The 20,924-nt window shown below is 38.4% G+C and overlaps 1 protein-coding gene across 2 annotated transcripts in view; it reads left to right on the top strand.

The window, feature by feature from the left end:
- Positions 1 to 2,552: 2,552 nt before the first annotated feature.
- GPSM2 (G protein signaling modulator 2) overlaps positions 2,553 to 20,924 on the top strand; it is a 62,716-nt gene continuing 44,344 nt past the window's right edge. Inside the window, exons 1-2 of one of the 2 annotated variants that reach the window (XM_081226538.1) lie at positions 2,554 to 2,735; positions 16,699 to 17,001. In XM_081226538.1, coding sequence (XP_081082664.1) covers positions 16,946 to 17,001 — 56 coding nt within the window. In that variant the 5' untranslated portion in view covers positions 2,554 to 2,735; positions 16,699 to 16,945. Of the gene's footprint in view, positions 2,736 to 16,698; positions 17,002 to 20,924 lie in introns of both variants that reach the window. The other variant, XM_081226539.1, reaches the window with a different exon arrangement.

Here is a 20,924-nt window from a genome sequence, read left to right as displayed (position 1 = left end):
TCTATATTCAAATTTCCCCAATTGTTTCTTAAATGTCTTTTATAGTCTCTCCCTTCTTCTCTCTATCTCTCTTTCTCTCTTCTCTTTCCCCTGTCTCTCTCTCATTTAGAACTCCATCAGGATTCACATAGCTTTTTTTGGTTTGTTTTTCCTGACAATGATGTTTATGAAGAGTCTGGGCTAGTTGGCTAATAGAATGTCTCAAATTCTGGATTTATTTCACAGTGCTTTTTAAAAAAATATAAACAGATAAACTTATTTCCATGTTTAAAATCTCCCACTGGCTTCTATAACAATAAAGCCCAAACGCATTCCCCTGTTTTACAAAGGCCTACACGAGCTGTACGCTCTCCTCTCCCTCACTGCACTTAAGCCACAGTGGCCTCTTTCCAGTTTCTCAAACCCACGAAGCTTGTCCTCACAGGCATTAGCTTTAGTCCTTGCGTTAGCTGTTCCCTTTGTCTAATGTGCTCTTCCCTGAGCTTTGCTGGAAAGTTGGCTCCTTCTGATAATTAAAATTTCAGTTTGAATACTGCCCTCTCAGAGTGGCCTCTCTCACCTTGACCCTCAATGTAAAGCAGTCCTTCAGTCACTCTCACACCCCCCTACTTTGAATTCTCTGCATGTTCCCTATCACAGCCTGATATCTTTCTTGTTATTTATTTTAATTGAATTCCAGGAGGGCAGGGCTGTGTTCTTTCTTGCTTGTTACTACATTCGGGCACCTAGAACAGTTCCTGACGCATAGCAAAAACAGAATAAATACTTGCTGAATACTGTGATGAATAAGCTGAAAGCTGAGGACTGAAAAGCAGCCAGGCATTTAAAGAGGCTGGGGTAAAAAACTCACAGAGGGAACTGCCAGGGAGAAGGCCCTGAGAGAACCCTGAGGCTTAGTCTATTCTAGTGTCTGAGGAATGTCCTGTGTCCTTGGAGGGAAGTGAGCTAGCAGGAGGGAGAAATGCAGGAGAGTGGAGAGGTGGGCAGGGAAAGATGGTTTAGGGTTTTGCGGATCATGGCAGGAAATTTAGATTTTATTTTAAATCAAATGAGAAGTCACTAAAAGGTTTTCAAGTAGGAGTAGGACATCTGATTTATACCTTTTAAAAGATAATTCAACTTGAGTAATATGGAGATAACTAGTATGAGTGATAGAAAGTCATATGTGTAAGAGAAGATTTACAAGGGGGAAATAATGATTCATTTCTGACATGATGAATGTGACATATTGTACTTCCTTTGTGGCTTTCATATCAACACCCCAAAAAGAATTTATGAGTAAGAAGAGATTATAATACCTATCTCTGAAATAGTACAGCCAGCTAATTCAGTTGTTGCTTCTAAGCACCTGATATTAAGGGTAGTTGTTGATAATAATGATAACAGGTACCATTTATTGAGCAGTCAGGCACGATGTTAACCACTTACCAAAACTTACCTCACTTAAGCATCACAACCACCTTTATTAAAAGAGGATTTACTATTTGTGCTTTACAGTTGAGGAAACTGAGGCTAAAGAAGATAAGGATAACTCGTTCAAGGTCAATCAAACAGTAAGTGGCAGAGATGGAACTCAAATCCGGGTCTAGTTTGATGCCAAAGCTGTTATTTTAACCCCTTTGCCATTAACACGTTCTCAGAGATACTGAAAGTGGAGTTTTCTTAACACAGCCTTAAGCCTGTAAAAACCTTTAAATTTCATTTCAGTGGAGAAATATCTATTTGAGAAATAATCCGATTAAATTCATCAGATTAGCCGAGAGAGATTATAGCCTTAGTATTTTTGTAAAGCACAAACAGACCTATTTTTCAGTTAACTTGACGTGAAGAGGAAGGGAATGGAAATAAAACTTAGCCTTCCTAGTGTCTTTGGAATGTAGTTGCTTGAAACTGAGCAAAGCTGCCACCCAACTTTCCCGGGAACCAGCGATTCTGAAGTCAACACAAGTTTGCTTTTTTAACAGCTGGGAACGCTGGAATTGTGACACAGCCTCAAGAACTGAGGCTGCCTTGTTCAGACTTTCACACGGATCCCTCTGTTCCTTTCATAGAGCCCTCTTTTTCTTAAACATCCCACAAATGCCGCTGGGGGACTCATTCACCAAGCCTTCAGGACAGGCGGCACTTGCTTGGGCTTCCCATCTTTTAAAATGCTCTGCGCCAGACCCCGTCTGAAGGACGCTTTCTGGACGATATTTATCGCCCACCCTTCAGCGTCTGAAGAAGAAACAGGAGGGCAGGAAAGCAACTTCAACTTGGTGGTCGAGGGCAGACGCCGGGGCAGCGGAGGGACTAAGAACCCTAAGGTCCTCCTCCGGCCGACACGCAGACCCCAGCCCACCCTAGACGGCGGAGGCAGAGCGCCGATGGCCCCGCCCCGCCTCGCCTCCCGCGCTGGCCATTGGCGTGTCCGAAAGACGCGGGGCGTTGTCGGTTTGAATGGGAGCGCCTGGAGCTGTGGGGCGCAGGCGCAGAGGAGGGGCACGGCAGCGGGCGGGCGGCGCTGCGGGACCCTTGTGTGGCGGTCGACTGGCCGGGAGGCGAGGAGAGCCCCGAGTTCTGCCCCACGTGACCTGTGGGGGCGGGGTAGGGGGGTTGCGCGCCGGCCTTCCGCGGTGCCTCTGCCTGAGGACCCGCCGGGGGAAGGGCCGCGGCCACCCGCCCGTAGCCCGGGTGGCCCCTGCCGCAGCTTCGCCGTGTGCGCCGCGCTCCCCAGACTCGCCGGCCCCCGCGAGGTGAGTTCGGAGGGGAGTTTGTGGGCACCCCGCGGAGGGAGGTGACAGGGAGGGGGCGTGTGTGTGGGTGGGGGGACGGGCTCCTTTGTTCGGGGCGGGAGGGGGCCGGGGTGGTCGCGGGGGCGGGCCTCGAGAAACCTGAAGCTCGGGGTGAGCAGCAGCCCTCTCCAGGTCGAGCAGTCGGGTGTTTTCAGGTTGGAGATTTAATAAGAAGAGTACATTCTAAGAGCTTCATTCCCTAGTTTTTTAAAAAAATAAAAAGTACAGTAGGATACAACGACTTCTTACGTATTCGGAGTGCAACAAACATTAAAAACCCGAAACCCTGTGGAATTAAATCCAAGGCGGGTCGCGTTCTCTTGTAGTCGTGAGTTTGGTGTCTAAAGCGGGCAGGCTTTTTCAGACACCTGCGTTTACCACATTGACATACATGGACTTTGGGGAAACCAACCTGTCGACTTACCGTAGAAATTGATAGTTGCTGCAAAAAGTTTTAGTAAGCAGAGAATGTCAAGAAAGCGCTTTCCTGAAAATCTATAGAATGTCTTCGAATACTAAAAAGTGGAAAACCTATAATTTCCTTGTATTGATGGTAACCAGTTAGCTCATTTTACCTGGTATCATTTGAACTCTTAAAGAAAAGGAGTAAGGATGGAAATTCTATTTGCCTTAATGCATAATTTAACCCTCCCGTGGAGTTGAACGAAGTAGATTCTTGGCTTTCCTTTCAGTCGGCTTGTATTGGAGTCGCTGGTGGCGTGTGTGGGAAGCTGAATTTTCAAGCTGCCACTTTAGAAGGGTGCACGGAAGATTTCTGGCTTGATAATCACCAGTGTGATCACCTCTGATAAATACCACTTTTGCTTGGCTTGTCATTATTCAAGAAGCAGCTTTGGTTGATCGTTTAGAAGTCAGTAAGAAGCATTAAAAAGGGGCAGATCGCTGTTGGTTGACCTGTGTGTGTGTGAGTGTGTGTAGGTGGGGACTCGGGAGGAGGAACAGTCTCATACCTACTCTTCTTTACACCCTACCATGGATTCCTCCTTGCAAGCTCTTTCTCAAGATATTATTTATAATATGAGGAGTGGAGCAGATACAGAGTAAAAAGTTGTGTGTTATTGTTTTAGAGGCATTCCCTCCAAATCCTCTTTGGCTAGATAAGCTGTTTAGTTGTATTTCCTTCTGTTATTAAATCAGACATGCAGTGTTACAAATATTATATTTTAATATAAATCTCAGACTTGGTACTAGGCTAATTAAAACAAAGATAGGTTATAGTAGTTTTTTAAATGGCCTTGTTCTTAAGCATAAAATGTTTCTAAGATTTACCTAAAAGATAAAAATTCTGTAATTCTCTGGAATTTTAAAATTGAAAACCTGACATAGATTTAGACTAGTGTTCTAAATCTATTCTAATAGACGTTGTTTTTTATAATAACAATGGCAATTATCAGTATTACTACTCTATTGAGTACTTTTAAGTACCAGAGCCAGGCACTGAGGTGCTTTTTATAAATCATATCTCTAATCATCATGACACATGTTGGATAAGTATCATTACACCAAACCAACACTGAAAGTTTAACTAGCTCAAGATCGTATAACTAATAAGTCACCGTGCTGAGATTCAAACCATGGCCTGGTCCCAAAGCACATGCTGTATTGCTTCTGTGTTTGTTTAAATCTCCTCCAGGTCTCTGGATTCCATTTGTAGAGACATAATTCTACTTTTAAGATGCCTGTGTGTGCTCTGTTTTGCTGTGAACTGTGCCGAAATATTTCAACCCTTCTTTTAGGACAGCTATTTTCCTTTCAGTGCTTTATAAGTCACATAACATTTTCAGTGTCCTTTTAATCATCTTTATAAAAACAGTAAAAATATAAGAGTAAGACTTTCCTGAGTTATTTACGTGACTATGAACATACTCTTTACTTTGGAGCAGAAATGTATTAAAGTCCGGTTTTCTCACTACCATAGGATTCTTTGCTGCTTCATAGTTCTTATCTTCTTCCCAGGCAAGAAATCAAAAAAATTTGTTGGACATCGATTATGTGCAAAGCAATTTGCTTGGTGTTGTGAGATAGCGGAGAGAAAGCTTCCTTTTCAATAATAGTTTCTGGAGTTTTTGCAGTAACTTCCTTCTGTCCTGCTCTATCTGTTGCTGCCAGTTTATCTTCCTAACACAGATCCAGCTTTGCTATTCCTTTGTTGAAAAAATTACAAGGTTTCTCATCATATAAATACAAGGACAAATACTCCTTCAGCCACATACATATTCAGTGTCCCTCACAATTTAGTACCTTCTTAGACTTCTCTTTTACTACTGCTAACCCAGTGTACTCATCCTGGCACACTTTATCTGCGATCCCACGTCCTTACTTTTGCTTGAGCATTCCCCATGACTGGAACGCCTTTTCTGGATTTGCCTAGTAAGATTTACCCATCCTTCAAGGTGCAATACCAATTTCCTTGCTTTCAAAGAGCTTTCCCTAGTCCTTTTTACTTAGAATTATTCTTCCTATATCATCTCATAACGTCACTGAATTGAACAGAAACATTTTTACACTTAATTGTGATAACTTTCAGAAGGAGAAAACAGTTATATTTTCCTATGAAGAATTCTGAATTCAAACTCTCCAGGGATTCTTTTTAGGCATTTATAATCATTTTGCATTTGGGATTTATTTGTCCTTAAAAATGTGTTTGAAGCCAATTTTGCCATTTCATAGTTCTTCTGTTAAGAGAACTGATTTATTGTCATTTACTAACTCAAGAACAATGCTCAGGAAAAGGGACCACTTCTTTTCTCCTTCACTATTTAGTTCTTCATACATATATTAATTGATTTAAGCTGATGGCTGACCATCATTGGTAGTAATAAAGGGCTTTTGGTCATATTTTCTGGTGACTTGGTGACGAGTTTTGCTCAAAGTACCGTTCTCCCCATTGTTTACTAATAAGTATTTCTTTTTTTTTTTTCTGACATAGTAATGTCCTCATAAGATGATGTTTATTTTGCATTTACTTCTTTGAGCTCCTGTTAATTGCATCATGTTTGTCCGATAATTTATTTATTAACAGAAGATTACAGATTGGAAAGGGCAAAGATTAATGTATATATTTAGGTTTGGTTTTTGTCTTTTTTTTTTAAAGAAATTAGGCTTAGTGTGAATCATCAGTGTTTTTGGATTGCAGACATTTTCTTGTGATCACCTGGCCTTGTAACCTGAGTAGTCATTTGGAATGTACTGAAAATATAATTGGGGTTGATTGAATTTTTAAAAAAATTATCATTGTGTCTTCTATAACCTTGATATTAAAATACTGCTATGTATCCAATTTTATGTGTTTACAGTAATGAACTAAAAATCATTTATGTGTCTAGTTGAAACTCTTCCAAAAGGTTATTAATTTTACTAATGGATTAAAAGAACAATATATTTTAAATTGTTTTATAGGAGGGAAAATTAACATTAATTTTAGACTCTGGGCTTCAGTTTGAGGAAAAATAAAACCAAGTAAGAGGGAGAAAAATACTAATTTTATTCTAATGAACACATATAAGACTTTTCTCCTTTAGTTGGACATACTTATATTCTTTTTTTTTTTTTTTTTTTTTTTTGCGGTACGTGGGCCTCTCACTGTTGTGGCCTCTCTCGTTGCGGAGCCCAGGCTCCGGACGCGCAGGCTCAGCGGCCATGGCTCACGGGCCTAGCCGCTCCGCAGCATGTGGGATCTTCCCGGAACGGGGCACGAACCCGTGTCCCCTGCATCGGCAGGCGGACTCTCAACCACTGCGCCACCAGGGGAGCCCCCATACTTATATTCTTAAATGTAAATAAGTAATCTTGTTGAAATAGGATTTTTGATTCATTAACTGCTTTGCAGGGAAGAAAGGTAACCAAGATTAGAGCTGTTGCATAAAAGAATCTTCCTTTTGTTCTTGAAAATTTTAAGCAACTGTTTCATCCTCTATTAAATTATTGTAATCACTAAGGACTGTGATTTCAGAACAGCAGTTTTAATGATTAGCGTAGTCACTGGCATAATTCACATTGGCTCCATGTTAATCTAAAAATAGATCCCCTTTCTAGTTTATCATCCCCTTCCCCCAGGAAAATATTCAGTATTCTACTTCTTTCTGATTTATCATGGGCTGCCAAACCTTAAGACACTAAGAGGCTGCCTGTGCAGTAATGATTATATTTGTAGTGCTTCTTGTAGAGATGGTTGGAAACTACTGTTGAACTACAAACTTTCAGCCTATCTCATAAGTAGACTCATACACTTGGTCCTTTTTCACCGTTAAACAAAAATGCTAAGATGAAGTCTTGAAATATTCAAATCCCTTTCTTCTAGGTTACATTTTGTTTTAGTATTTATCTAATTTGAAATTTCATATACGGTGTTTATTAGTGTTTTGGTTATCCAGAGAACATATTCTTTGAAGTCCTTTTAGCTTTATGTGATTGATAAAAATATAAATGCTCTTCACCAAAAAAGGAAGTTTATATATAGTTGTTTAGAATGGTGAGCTTTTAGGTGTAAACCTTGGAAAAAAATGAATTCTTATTTTATATTACTAAAATTATTTTTGGATTATACAACTTTGAAATAGTTGCATTCATTGTTTTACTTTTTTAATGTCCACAGCTCTAGACCTGAATTTCTTGTTTTCTAATCTGCCAAGAATAAAATATGAGAGTTTAAAATCAATAGTGCTTTTACTTTGCATGTATTTGCTGTTTTTCAGAATGACCCATGAGGATTAATTTCAAATATACATGGGAACCCTTCTGACTGGTGATGTGCCTTTAAGATATAGATTTACTTGGAATCTAGAATCATTATTCTAATCTCTTCATTGAATTTATTCTATTTATTTAGCTGATCAGTAGTCACAGTTTATTAGAAAGTTTTTATAATGAAATATGTATTTATTTAACAGTTACACTGTTAGTTACACTTGTTTTTTAACCTAACTTGGCCTAACATCTTACAGACTATATTTACTGTTGCAGACTTAAAGGTTAGCAATAAATTGAGATGTAACCTTAATTGGAGCACATACTTTAGGATTATATATTTGCTAAAGGAAAACTTTACTGATACAGTTTTTATAGCATAGTCTGTGGCAAATTCTCGTTTCTCCAGAATGATAGAGAACAGAATCATCTGCTTTACTATGTACCATGATTGTTTATTTTATTAATTTCAGATTGTGTAAAGTAATTTATGTTTGATATATACAATTATCAGTTAACACTAAAACTATGTCCAACACTATAGATAGATATAGATACACACATGCCTATAATCTTGAGTTCACAGTATTATGTGACAGTTTGATTATATTATTGGTTTAGAGATTTAGTATGTTGAGTAAAGAATCAGACCTTTTATGCATTGCTTTATTTATTTTTTCTCCCATTGCAATTTCTCCTTAATTTTGCCACTGACTCATCACAGTTTTTAACATTTGAGTCTCATGGATACTTTAAAATTTTTTAGTTTTAAAGATGTGCAAAATTAAGAAATATTAGTCACTCATTCTACTCCCCCCCTCCCCCATCCTTCCCCATTTATCAAATTTTATCTGATATCAAATTTTCTCAAGTTATCTTTTTGTTTCTTTCAGCTATTATTTGTGAACCTAGCACTTTACCAAGTACAAGTTTGATACAAATAGTCCATTTCTTTTTTCTTCTAGAAGTATCACTCTTGCAATCCAATTTGTCAGTTACTGTGCCTATTGCTACTGTTCCACCTGTTCTCAAAATTGGAAGTCTTGTAAGCTCTCTGTCACTGCTTGACCTTTGCCTCTCACCTAGCCAGTGGGCATTGTTTTCATTTTTCTGTAGGTACTCTTAGCTAGATTACTTAATCAAGTACCCAGTCGTTCTTGATCCTGACTTCCCTTGCTTTAGGCACTAATTTCCCACATCAGTCATATATTCTAATGTCAAAATAATTTTTCTTGCCTTTGATCGGCTCCTCAACACCTGCTACACTAAAATCAAACTCTGAGCTCTATGTTGGACTTTGCTTACTACACCCTTTGCTTTTTCTTACACTTCATATTCTTCTATGTAAACTTCCTGCTTTTACCTTCCTACTCCTGATTTTACATGTATCGTTCCTTATACCTGCCACCTTGTTTGCACTGTAGCTTCCAGACAAAATGTAATTAGAAATACGTTTGGATTAGGTGACAAGCCATATTTAGACCATCTACAAATAAATTAGTGTCTGCTTACTGATACATAATTTGACAGAAAATAACCAGTTTACCTAGGGTAGTTACCTGAGTTTATTTTATAAGTGGATGTTTTGGCCTCCTACTTTGCTACCCCCATTAGTACTATGATGTGTATTTGTTACTCTAACCTGTACCCTGAATTCTAATGTGAAAGAACTTTATTTTAAATGTGTTCTTCATTCTTCCTCAGTATTTATCCCAGTTCCAATTTATAAAGAGCTCCTGTATCTGATTTGAAACATTACAGCTGAAGAGATTTGGAGAATTTGAGTATTGTACCTTAGAGGGAATTATTAGGATAAGAGGAGTTTAAAGAATTTAGATTATCAAGCCTGGAGGCAAGAAAAGTAAGATATTTGTTATCTGATGGGTGTTACTACTTTATAGAGACACTTAAATGAAAGAATCAGACCAAAAGTTATTGGCATTTAAGTTGCAGTCAGGAGTAGATAGTTTAGATTAATTGAAAGAAGGACAAAAGATATAGAGTTGACTCTTGAACAATGTGGAGGTTAGGGGCGCTGACCCCCTGGGCAGTGGGAAATCCACAAATAATTTTACAGTTGGCCCCCCATATCAGTGGTTCCGCATCTGCAGTTTCAACCATGTGGATTGTGTAGTACTGTAGTATCTATTTATTGAAAAAATTCCCCGTTTAAGTGGACCTTTGGAGTTCAAACCCATTCAAGGGTCAACTGTAATTGTAACTGTCTATCCCTTATTTTTCACAGTCACCTAGTTTGAAGATACTTTACTGCTAATAGAGTAAAGCAGGGCTGGAATTTATTGTTTCCTCTGATTGCATACCTTGGACAGTATCTAGAAGTCCACCTAGGTGTATAACGGGAGTCTGCCTGTTTTGACCTCTTAATCAGGTAGTTAGACATGAGGTGATCAGAGTTCTCTACTAGTTGATCTTTCTATATGCTTCTGTCGGTTTCTGGGATATGGAAAATAACTATTGCTTTCTCTTTATCTATGGTCAGACCAAAAGATGCTGTGAGCTAACAATTTTTTTTAGCAGTGAGGCTTTTGGAGCATTGTTTGTTAAAACCTGAGAGATGCTATTAAGGGCATATGTGTTTCTTGCAGATTATTAGTTGTAAGTCTTAATGGAGGTTGGAAGTTAAACTTGATAGCTTCTTAATATTCTTTCAAACCTATAATTTCCATTCCATTTCCTGGTCCTATCATTACATTTTATTATCTTAATTATTTTTAAATATTAAAAATAATTTAATATTTGTTGTAAATTTTATTAGTGTTATCTAGTAATATGTAAACTATATGTTAAATATGAAGTGGGTTTGTTAACTCCATGTGGAGCATGAATGAACACGTTAGTAAATTAGTTAGAGAGTTTTTGCAACATGAATCACTGAATCAAGAATTGCTTGTTTGGGACTTCCCTGGTGGCACAGTGGTTAAGAATCCGCCTGCCAATGCAGGGGACACAGGTTCGATTCCTGGTCCGGGAAGATCCCACATGCCACAGAGCAACTAAGCCCATGCACCACTGAGTCTGCCCTCTAGAGCCCACAAGCCATAACTGCTGAGCCCACGTGCTGCAGCTACTGAAGCCTGCATGCCTAGAGCCCGTGCTCTGCAACAAGAGAAGCCACCACAGTGAGAAGCCCATGCACCGCAATGTATAGTAGTCCCCGCTTGCCACAACTAGAGAAAAGCCCATGCGCAGCAACGAAGACCCAACACAGCCAAAAATAAAATTAAAATTTAAAAAAATGTTAAAAAAAAAAGAATTGCTTGTTTGTTCAGTGAATAATTGTAAGGTAAGAAATGCTACTTAGGGACTTCCCTGGTGGCACGGTGGTTAAGAATCCACCTGCCAATGCAGGGGACACAGGTTCTGTCTCTGGTCCAGGAAGATCCCACATGGGCAGAGCAACTAAGCCTGTGCGCCACAGCTACTGAGCCTGTGCTCTAGAGCCTGTGAGCCACAACTACTGATCCCGAGTGCCCAACTACTGAGCCCGAGTGCCACAACTACTGAAGCCCACGTGCCTAGAGCCTGTGCTCTGCATCAAGAGAAGTCCCTGAAATGAGAAGTCCACGCACCACAACGAAGAGTTAGCCCCCACTCTCTGCAACTAGAGAAAGCCTGCACGCAGCAACGAAGACCCAATGACGAAGACCCAACACAGCGAAAAATAAATAAATAAATATATATATTTTAAAAAAAGAAATGCTACCTAATTGTTATGGAGATTGAAATTTAAGAGTGACTTTTGCGGGGGGTGGGATACTCTTCCTTTGAAGATAGTAAAGCCATATTATAAATTGTCTTTGGTAAAATGGTGAATTGTATTCTCTGTTTTCTTGCTTATTTAAAAAAATTTTTTAGTGGTTCTGTATGCAGTCCTAATCAAGTAAGGTATTTTGCAGCTCCACTTATGTACATTTGTTAATTAAATGCTTACATTTTAATAAGTTAACTTTTTTTAATGATTGGTGAATTTGGGGATTTCATTATGATTTCATGGCTGGAAAAATATTTCAATTAAATTATAATTTAACTTAATTCTAAGTTAAGTTAATTCTAATACCTCACCTTCTGCCCCGTAGTATAAATAACAACCTAAACCTCAAAGTGGTAGTAGAAGACAGTTTAATTGACAGTGTAGCTGTTGTGTAATTTAGATGCACTTTGGAACTATTGCTATGAATATCTACACTAATTTCCTTAATGTTTTTTTTTTTTTTTTTTTTTGCGGTATGCGGGCCTCTCACTGTTGTGGCCTCTCCCATTGCGGAGCACAGGCTCCGGACGCGTAGGCTCAGCGGCCATGGCTCACGGGCCCAGCCGCTCCGCGGCATATGGAATCCTCCCGGACCGGGGCACGAACCCGTATCCCCTGCATCGGCAGGCGGACTCTCAACCACTGCGCCACCAGGGAGGCCCTTAATGTTTTTTATTAAGGTAAAAAGGTACAGTGGAATTCTGAACAAAAGGAAAAGAGAAGATTTGTTGGATTAATAACTGCTACGTACCTTTTCATCTTTTCTTAAGACATGTGTTCCTTTGTTGGCCAAGAGAGAGGATAAGAGGAATAATATTTTGTATTTCTTATGTGCCAAACTGGTATTAATATGAAAACCTCATTTCCTCTAGGAAGCTTGTCAGTGTTCCCAAGGCTAATCCTTTCCACCTTCCTCCTCCTGCTCTGTTCCATACTAACCTCTTTCTAACTATACTTAATTAACAAAGCAGCAGGAGTATTATCTAGAGTCTAATTTATGTTATAGTTGAAATACTTAAAAGGATGTGGAAGAGGAATTAGGCTCTACTGGATGGCAGCAGAAAGGAGAAATTGTGTACAAATGGAAAGATTGCTCAAAGTGTGGAACAACTGTCTAAAAGGACTATTCAAAATTAGGATTAGCTGCCTTGTAACCTTTTGGGAGTGTTGTAGTAATATGTTGGACTAACTGACCTATGGGGTTGTTTATAATGCTGGATTCCAGGAATGAATGAATGAATGAGTGAATGAATGAATAAATAAATAAATTTTATTTATATAAGCACATATATCTTAATTTTACCTTATTTGTCTCTTTTAACGGTTACTTTAAAGGTTATAGTTTACTTTCCTCTTTGATTCCATTGTTGACCCATTGGTTTTTTAGTAGCATGTGTTTAGTCTCCATGTAATCATTTTTTTCTCTTTTCCTTTTCTGTGGTTGATTTCTAATTTCATGCCATTGTGGTCAGAAAAGACGCTTGAGATAATTTCTATACTCTTAAATTTGTTGAGGGTTTTTTTTGTGCCCACTATGTGGTCACTCCTAGAGTATGTTCCATGTGCACTTGAAAAGAATGTGTATTCAAGTTTTTTTGGATGTAATATCCTGAAATTATCAATTAAGTCTAACTGTTCTGTTGTATCATTGAGTATCTCTGTTGCCTTATTGATTCTCTGTCTGGAAGATCTGTCTATTGATGTGAGTGGGGTGTTAAAGTCTGCTACTATATATTGTATTCCTATCGATTTCTCCCTTTATGTCTGTTAGTATTTGCTTTATGTATTTGGGTGCTCCTATATTAGGTGCATATATGTTGACAAGTGTAAAATCCTCTTCTTGTATTGATCTTTTATCATTATATAGAGTCCTTCTTTATCTTTCTTTATGGCCTTTGTTTTAAAGTCTATTTGTCTGATATAAGTATTGTGACCCCCACTTTCTTGTCATTTCCATTTGCATGAAATATCGTTTCCATTCCCTCACTTTCAATCTATAAGTGTCCTTTGCCCTAAAGTGGGTCTCTTGTAGGCAGCACATTGCACACTTTTTTTAATCCAGTCTGCCACTCGGTGTCTTTTGATTGGAGCATTTAGTCCATTGACATTTAAGGTAATTATTGATAGATATGTATTTATTGCCATTTTAAACCTTGTTTTCCCGTTGATTTTATATTTCTTCTTTGTCCCTTTCTTTTTCTTTTTGTTTTTCCTTTTGTGTTTTGGTGATTTTCTTTTGTATTGTACTTATGTTCTTTTTGGTTTTTGTGAATCTGTTGTATGTTTTTGATTTGTGGTTACCCTGTTTTTCAAGTATGTTAACCCCTTCCTATATCTACTTGCCTTAGACTGGTAGTCATGTAGGCTCAAACACATTCTAGGAGAAAAAAAATCTACATTTTCTTTCTCTCCTCCCCCACATTTTATGATTTTGATGTCCTCTTTCACATCTTCATGTTCATCCTTTTGCTGCTCATTGTGGTTATCATCACTTTCACAGAAAATTTTTTATTTTTATTTTTGCGGTACACGGGCCACTCACTGTTGTGGCCTCTCCCATTGCAGAGCACAGGCTCCGGATGCGCAGGCCCAGCAGCCATGATGGCTCACGGGCCCAGCCGCTCCACGGCACGTGGGATCTTCCCAGACCAGGGCACAAACCTGTGTCCCCTGCATTGGCAGGCGGACTGTCAACCACTGCGCCACCAGGGAAGCCCACAGAAAATTTTTTGAGTTTTTTTTTAAATCTGTGTACTGGCTTATTTAAGTGATTTATTTTCCAGTTGTGATCTTCTCTTTCCTATAGATTCTTAACTTCTTTTCTATTTAGAGAAGACCTTTTAATATTGCCTTTAGTTTAGGTTTAGTATTGCTGTATTCTTTTATTTTTGCTTGTCTGAGATGTTCTTTATCTCTCCTCCTATTCTAAATGATAATCTTGCTGGGTAGAGTATCCTAGGTTGCAGATTTTTCCCTTTTAGGACTTTGAATATATCTTGCCACTCCCTTCTGTCCTGCAGTGCTTCTGTAGAGAAATTAGCTGATAGCCTTATGGGGGTTCCTTTGTAATTAACTGTTTATCTCTGCTGCCTTTAGAATCCTCTCTTTATTCTTAACTTTTGCAATTTTTATTATAATATGTCTTGGTGTAGGTCTGTTTGGGTTTATCTTGCTTGGGACCCTCTGTGCTCCCTGTACCTGGATATCTGTTTCCTTCTTTAGGTTTGGAAAGTTTTCAACCGTAGTTTCTTCAAATACATTTTCAATCTTCTTTTCTCTTTCTTCCTCTTCTGGCATCCCTATTATGTGTAGGTTGGCATGCTTTATATAATCCCATAGGTCTCTCATATTGCTTTCGTTGTTTTTTCATTTGACTTTCTGTCTGCTGTCCTGATTGGGTGATTTCCATTATCCTATCTTCCAGGTCACTTATTCATTCTTCTGCATTATTCAATCTGCTCTTCATTGCTTTTAGCTTAGTTTTCATCTCTGCAAATGAGTTTTCTAATTTTTCTTAGTTCTTCTTTATAGTTTCTAGTTCCGTTTTACAAACTCTGCATTTCTGTTGATAGCCTTTCTTAATTCCTTCAGTATTTTCATTAGCTCCATTTTGAAATCGGTGTCTATCAGACTGAAGAGGTCTGCTTCATTTTCTTTCAGGGGAACGCTCTTGGTCTTTTAACTAGGAGTGGTTCCTCTGCTTCTTCATTTTGCTTATACTTCTCTTACTCTGTGAGTTTAGGAGAAACAGTTACCTACTGTGGTCTCGGAGGGCTGTTTATATGTGGGGGTGTCTCTGTGTTGCTTGTGTGGGTTTAATATATTTGGTGCGCAGGCTGTTTTAGTATGGATGTCTGTCGCCTCTTTCCTCAGCATGTGCTGGTTGTCATCCCGTTGATAGAGGGTGTGCCCATGCGGTGGCAGGTGCCCTGTCCTGGGGTCCTCAGTGGTGGCAGTGGCAGCTCAGGCACGCCCCTGGAGCACGCGATGGCAGCAGAGGCAGCTTGCAACCACTCTTGGAGTTCGGGCAGGCGGTCATGGGGACCTGTGACCACTCCTGGGGTCCGGGAGGGAGGAGGTGGGGACCTGTGACCACTCCTGGGGTCCGGGAGGGCAGCAGGGGGGTCCCACGACCACTTCTGTAGAGGTTGTAGTTTATATATGATGGTCTGTTGTTTCTCTGTGGTATATCTGGATATTGATTCATTTTTATTTGTCCTGCTTAGGACTTAGTGTGCTTCTTCAATCTGCTAATTAATGTCTGTCTTTGATTCTGAAAAATTCTCAGTGCTTATCACTGAGGATTTTGCCTTTGCTCTTTTTTCTGTTTTTCTTTTTGGCACTCTAGTTAGACCTCTGTTAGAGCCTTTCATTTTGTCTTCCTTTTCTCTGAACTGCTCTTTAGTATTTTTCATCTCTATCTATTTGTGTATGTCTGGGTAAACTCTTCAGATATTCTTCTAGTACATTCATTCTCTCTTTAGTTTATCTGCTGTCCTGTTTAACCAGTAATTTGAGTTACTAGTTTCAATGTACATAGCAAAACTTTTAATAGTAGCAAAACAAAATCTGAAAAACTACAAGTCAAATGCCAATCAAAAGCAGAATGAAAAATACATTTGGTATACAATGGAATGTGATACAGCAATAAAACATGCAGATTGTAGCTAGTACAACAACAAGCGAGGTGAATCTCAGAAACATAATGTTGAACAAAACCATACAAAACTAAACAATATATAATTTAAACCTATACAGACAGTTGTGGCAAAGTTATAAAGAGAAGCAAGGAAATAATGAACACAATTCAATTTAGAGATCACCTTAGATGGGTTAGGTTGTGGCACCCGGGAGACTTCAAAGGCAGTGCTAATGTTCTTTATCTTAAAGTGGGTGCTATTGTGTCATTCTACCATACACATATTTCCTAAATTTCTTTTGTACTTACTCAGTGAAAACATTTAAAAGTCCTTAAAGATTTTAAATAGGATGTGCATTGAGAACAAATGAATATAAGTGTAATATTATTATCAGCACAAACATCTTCTTTGAAGAAATATGTTTACAGAGTTTAGGATTGACTTGTTCAAATGAATTATTGAAATTTCATTTTACTTGTTAATAGCAGTTTTTAAAATCTTGAAGTATCAAAATTTTAAGATAATAATATCATACATATTCTATGTTTGTAATAGAAAATATTACATAAAATTATTTATTTCAAACCAATTTTAAAAATTAAAGTACAGGTCTCAAATAAATATCATACACTCACATCCTTATTTAGAAGCCCTCTGACAGTTAAGCCCTCTGCTGTTTTTCTCCCGTAATTGACATGACAACCGTCTTTGAAGTTACCTGTGTGATTATATACAGCTTGGAAGTACTTTAGGTTATTCTTTGAAAATAGGACTTCAAGCAAAACATCTTGTATTCCTTTTGCAGAAATGTTGCTGAAGTGCTGCTGAGAGGGCCAGAGACGCAAGGATTTGGGACACATTTTGAACCTTTAAGCTGTCTGACATTGACCTCCTTTCATTATTAATAAAGAAGAAGCAGGAGCTTAGGTTGTATTAACACCAACTCATTAATATACTAACCGGACAATGTTCTGCAACGACTCTACATTGTAGAACTGGATTGGCACAAAATAAAATAATTTCTTATTATACCCAGCTTATAATATGATTCGATGGAGGAAAATCTGATAAGCATGAGGGAAGACCATTCTTTTCATGTTCGTTACAGGTAAGACTGCTGCTTTCTTAGTGGGTAATTTTTAATACTTATTTAAACGTGTATTTAATTCTGATCATTTCAAATTTAAATTTGAAAGTACTAAAAATATACTAGCCATAGTTAGAATCTCCTTTAAGCAGTGTTTTCTTTTTGTTGTGGTTGTTATAAGTTTTTATATCCTTTCTATAGGAAAATGGTAGTAGAGTCCAATTATTTACTATAGTTTGTTTATTAATGTTCTGTGGAAGAGTTTATGAATAGTTACTTTAAACTTTGTTACTCTTTATATAATGCAAATATAAAAATGAAATATATTTCTGAATCTCTGAGGGCAGAGGATGGATTTTGTAGTGTGGTTGGCTGAATGACCTAATTTTTCTGTTAAAATTTTTAGTGATCTTTTATAAATGAACTTTTAAAAAATGGGTATTAATGTTGGAATGGGTGGGTACTTTCTAAACATGATAAACTAATAGTTTAATATTTAGTGGTAAAACTGGGGGCTTCCCTGGTGGCTCAGTGGTTAAGAATCCACCTGCCAATGCAGGGACATGGATTCAAGCCCTGGTCCGGGGAGATCCCACATGCCGCGGAGCAACTAAGCCTGTGCGCCACAACTACTGAGCCTGTGCGCCACAGCTGCTGAGGCTGTGTGCCACAACCACTGAAGCCTACACACCTAGAGCCCATGCTCCACAACAAGAGAAGCCACCGCAGTGAGAAGTCCGTGCACTGCAACGAAGAGTAGCCCCTACTCGCCGCAACTAGAGAAAGCCCGTGAGCAACAACGAAGACCCAACGCGGCCAGAAAAAAAAAAATTTAGTGGTAAAATATTAATGACATTTCTGATACATTTAGGAAGAAAGCAAGAATATCTGCATCATCATTATTTAACATTTATTTTGGAAGTTCTGGTCATTGTACTAAACTAAAATAAAGACAAATATTAGAATGGAAGACAGTTATTAGTAAGGTGATTAGATATTAATAGATTCCTTATCAAAACTATTATAAGTTAAATATTATTGAATAATATTTAAAACCATCAGAACTTATGGCTTTGAATAGTATTCAAATCCCTAATGAGTGAAGATGTTTGATACCAAATTTTGGATGTCTTAACACATGCATAGGAAATAATGAGGAGATTTACTGTCCTTTGCTTTGGTCCATGTTAGGGCATGGTGCCAAGGAAGTTTATATAGGTAAGCTGAGAGCATTTCTATTAAAAATTTAAACTTTTCAAATAAAAGAAAATGGAAGACATTCACCATAATTAAAATGAGCTTTTAATAGAAATGCTCTCACTCTACCCTCTGGGGCATAGTTCCAGGAACCTCTGTATCCAATGTGAAGTCTTGCTGGTTTTACCTCCTAAATGTTGCTCAGATTTTATCCATCCATCTGGATCCTCCCCACCACTGCTACAGTTCAGTGTAGCAGTGAACTAAATCATCTTCCCTCCAGACTCCCTGCCTTCTCCATTCTCTCCACTTGGAATCTGTCTTTTAAATTTGCCTCTAGAGGGGTGGGATAGGGAGGGTGGGAGGGAGGGAGACGCAAGAGGGAAGAGATATGGGAACATATGTATATGTATAACTGATTCACTTTGTTATAAAGCAGAAGCTAACACACCATTGTAAAGCAATTATACTCCAATAAAGATGTAAAAAAAAAAACTTGCCTCTAGAGGGCTCTGTCTCAAAACACAGAGTTAACCATGCAGCCTTTGGTGGCTCCTAGTCACCTGTAGGGCAGAGCCACACTTAATATAGTACACGAGAGTGTCCACTGCCTGGCCTCTACCTACTCCTTCATCCTTACTTCCTTCCAGTCCTCACCTTGCACTTTGAGCTCTGGTTCCCTGTGCATGACTCAGTGCCTTTGCTCATGCTACACCCTATGACTTGAATGCCCTTCCCACTTTCTTGGTTTAGCTAATTCTACTCAATATCTAAGATTCAGTTCAGAAATATTCTCCTCTTAGAAACCATTTCTAAACTCCATAGTTTGGCTATATGCCCTCACATATCGTGTGCATATCTCTTTCTTAGCACCAACTGTATTAAAATTCAGTGTATCTCTTTATAAGTTTGTCTCCTCCTCCCTGCCACTCCCTTCTTTTCTTTTCTTTTTAAAACTTTTATTTTTTGGCTGCACCGTGTGCCATGTGAGGTCTCAGTTCCCCTGACCATGGATAGAACCCGCGCCGCCTGCAGTGGAAGTGCAGAGTTTTAATCACTGGACCACCAGGGAAGTCCCCGCCACCCCTTCTTTGATCATTTAGCTCCCTTAGGGCAGCCATGATGCCTAGCCTGTGGTCTGGCTTGTAGTCCACATTTGATGGAATTGTCCATTGAACTTCACTGGACATAACCATCAGATGAACCTGGTAAGATGTTTATCTGTCTTGCTAAACGTTTTAAAGAGTGGTTTACTTCTTAATACTGTAACAATAATAGATAAGCAGGAGCGGATTGTACCTCTGCCTATAAGAAGGTCTTAGATTCATCCTTTTTTCATGATATAGCATAGGTCAAACATGGTTATACATTGTTATAGGACTTCACCAAAAGAAATTTAAGACTCAACTGCTTGTAGTAAGACTATACCAAACAAATCTCTGGTTTCATCAGTGCTGTAAGATCAGCATTCTATACACTGACTGGATTATTGTATAACTGCAGGTAATAGTTTATATGCCTTGTGTTAGGAGTTATGGCCCAATATAGGTTATTTTTTTACTGTGGAAAACACTTAGCATGTAAAGTTTTATCCATCTGGTTCTTTCATTGAAGAGGTCCTCATCTATCTCTGGAGGAGCTTCTGTGGCACAATAAGTTTGTAATTTTGAAGTGGAATAATTCTTCAGACACTAAGAAACCTCCTGAGAGATATCAGAATGCTTTATGAAATAGTTTACAACTTATTAGTGGAGGCAGAGAGAAATGGAAACTGATAGTAAAATGGGATTTGTTTCTAAACTTTTAAAAAGTGTGCAATTGATTTTAAATAACTATCATTAAATTTTTTAGGAATGATAATAGTACTGTGATTATATATTTTTTAAAATTTATTTATTATTTATTTTTTGGCTGCGTTGGGCCTTCGTGGCTGCGCGCAGGCTTTTTGTAGTTGCGGCGAGTGGGGGCTAGTCTTTGTTGCGGTGCACGGGCTCCTCATTGCAGTGGCTTCTTGTTGCGGAGCACAGGCTCTAAACGCACAGACTTCAGTAGTTGTGGCACGCGGTCTCAGTAGTTGTGGCACACAGGCTTAGTTTCTCTGTGGCATGTGGGATCTTCCCAGACCATAGATCAAACTCATGTCCCCTGCATTGGCAAACAGATTCCTAACCACTGCGCCACCATGGAAGTCCTGATTATAATTTTTGAAAATGGCTCCTTATCTTTTAGAGTTACATACTAAAATATTTACTAATGAAATTATATGCATTCTGGAATATACTTCAAAAGAATCTGAAGTTGTAGAGTGAGGGTGGAAGTAAAGATGAAATATATATTGATAATATATCATATATTGGTAATTGTTGATGTAGAAGGATGGATGTATCAGGTTCATCATACTAGTTTCTCTAGTTTTATATTTCTTTGAGAAATGTCCTTGTTCATACTTGTTACTGTGAATAACAAACATTTCAGTACTTTAATGTAAAAATTAGATTATTGCACATAAGTTGTAAAGGAATACAGTTTTGGTGTTGAATTCTTCAATTTTGATAGATAACTATAGTTGTTAATAATATTCTTTCTGAAGAATAGTTTGAGGTAATGTGGAGTGGTGGAAAGAACACTGTATTTGGAGACAAAGACAGGATTTCACTTCTCAGATTTGTCATTGTATGATCTTAAGCAGGTCACTGAGCATCAGTTTCTGCTTCTGTAATAATACCTATCTCAGAGCACCATTTTGA

Source organism: Mesoplodon bidens (genome assembly GCF_964165515.1).
Source record: "Mesoplodon bidens genome assembly, chromosome: 2".
Lineage (NCBI taxonomy): Eukaryota > Metazoa > Chordata > Mammalia > Artiodactyla > Ziphiidae > Mesoplodon > Mesoplodon bidens.
The sequence above is the reverse complement of the archived record's forward strand: the minus strand, read 5'-3'. Positions and strand labels throughout refer to the sequence as shown.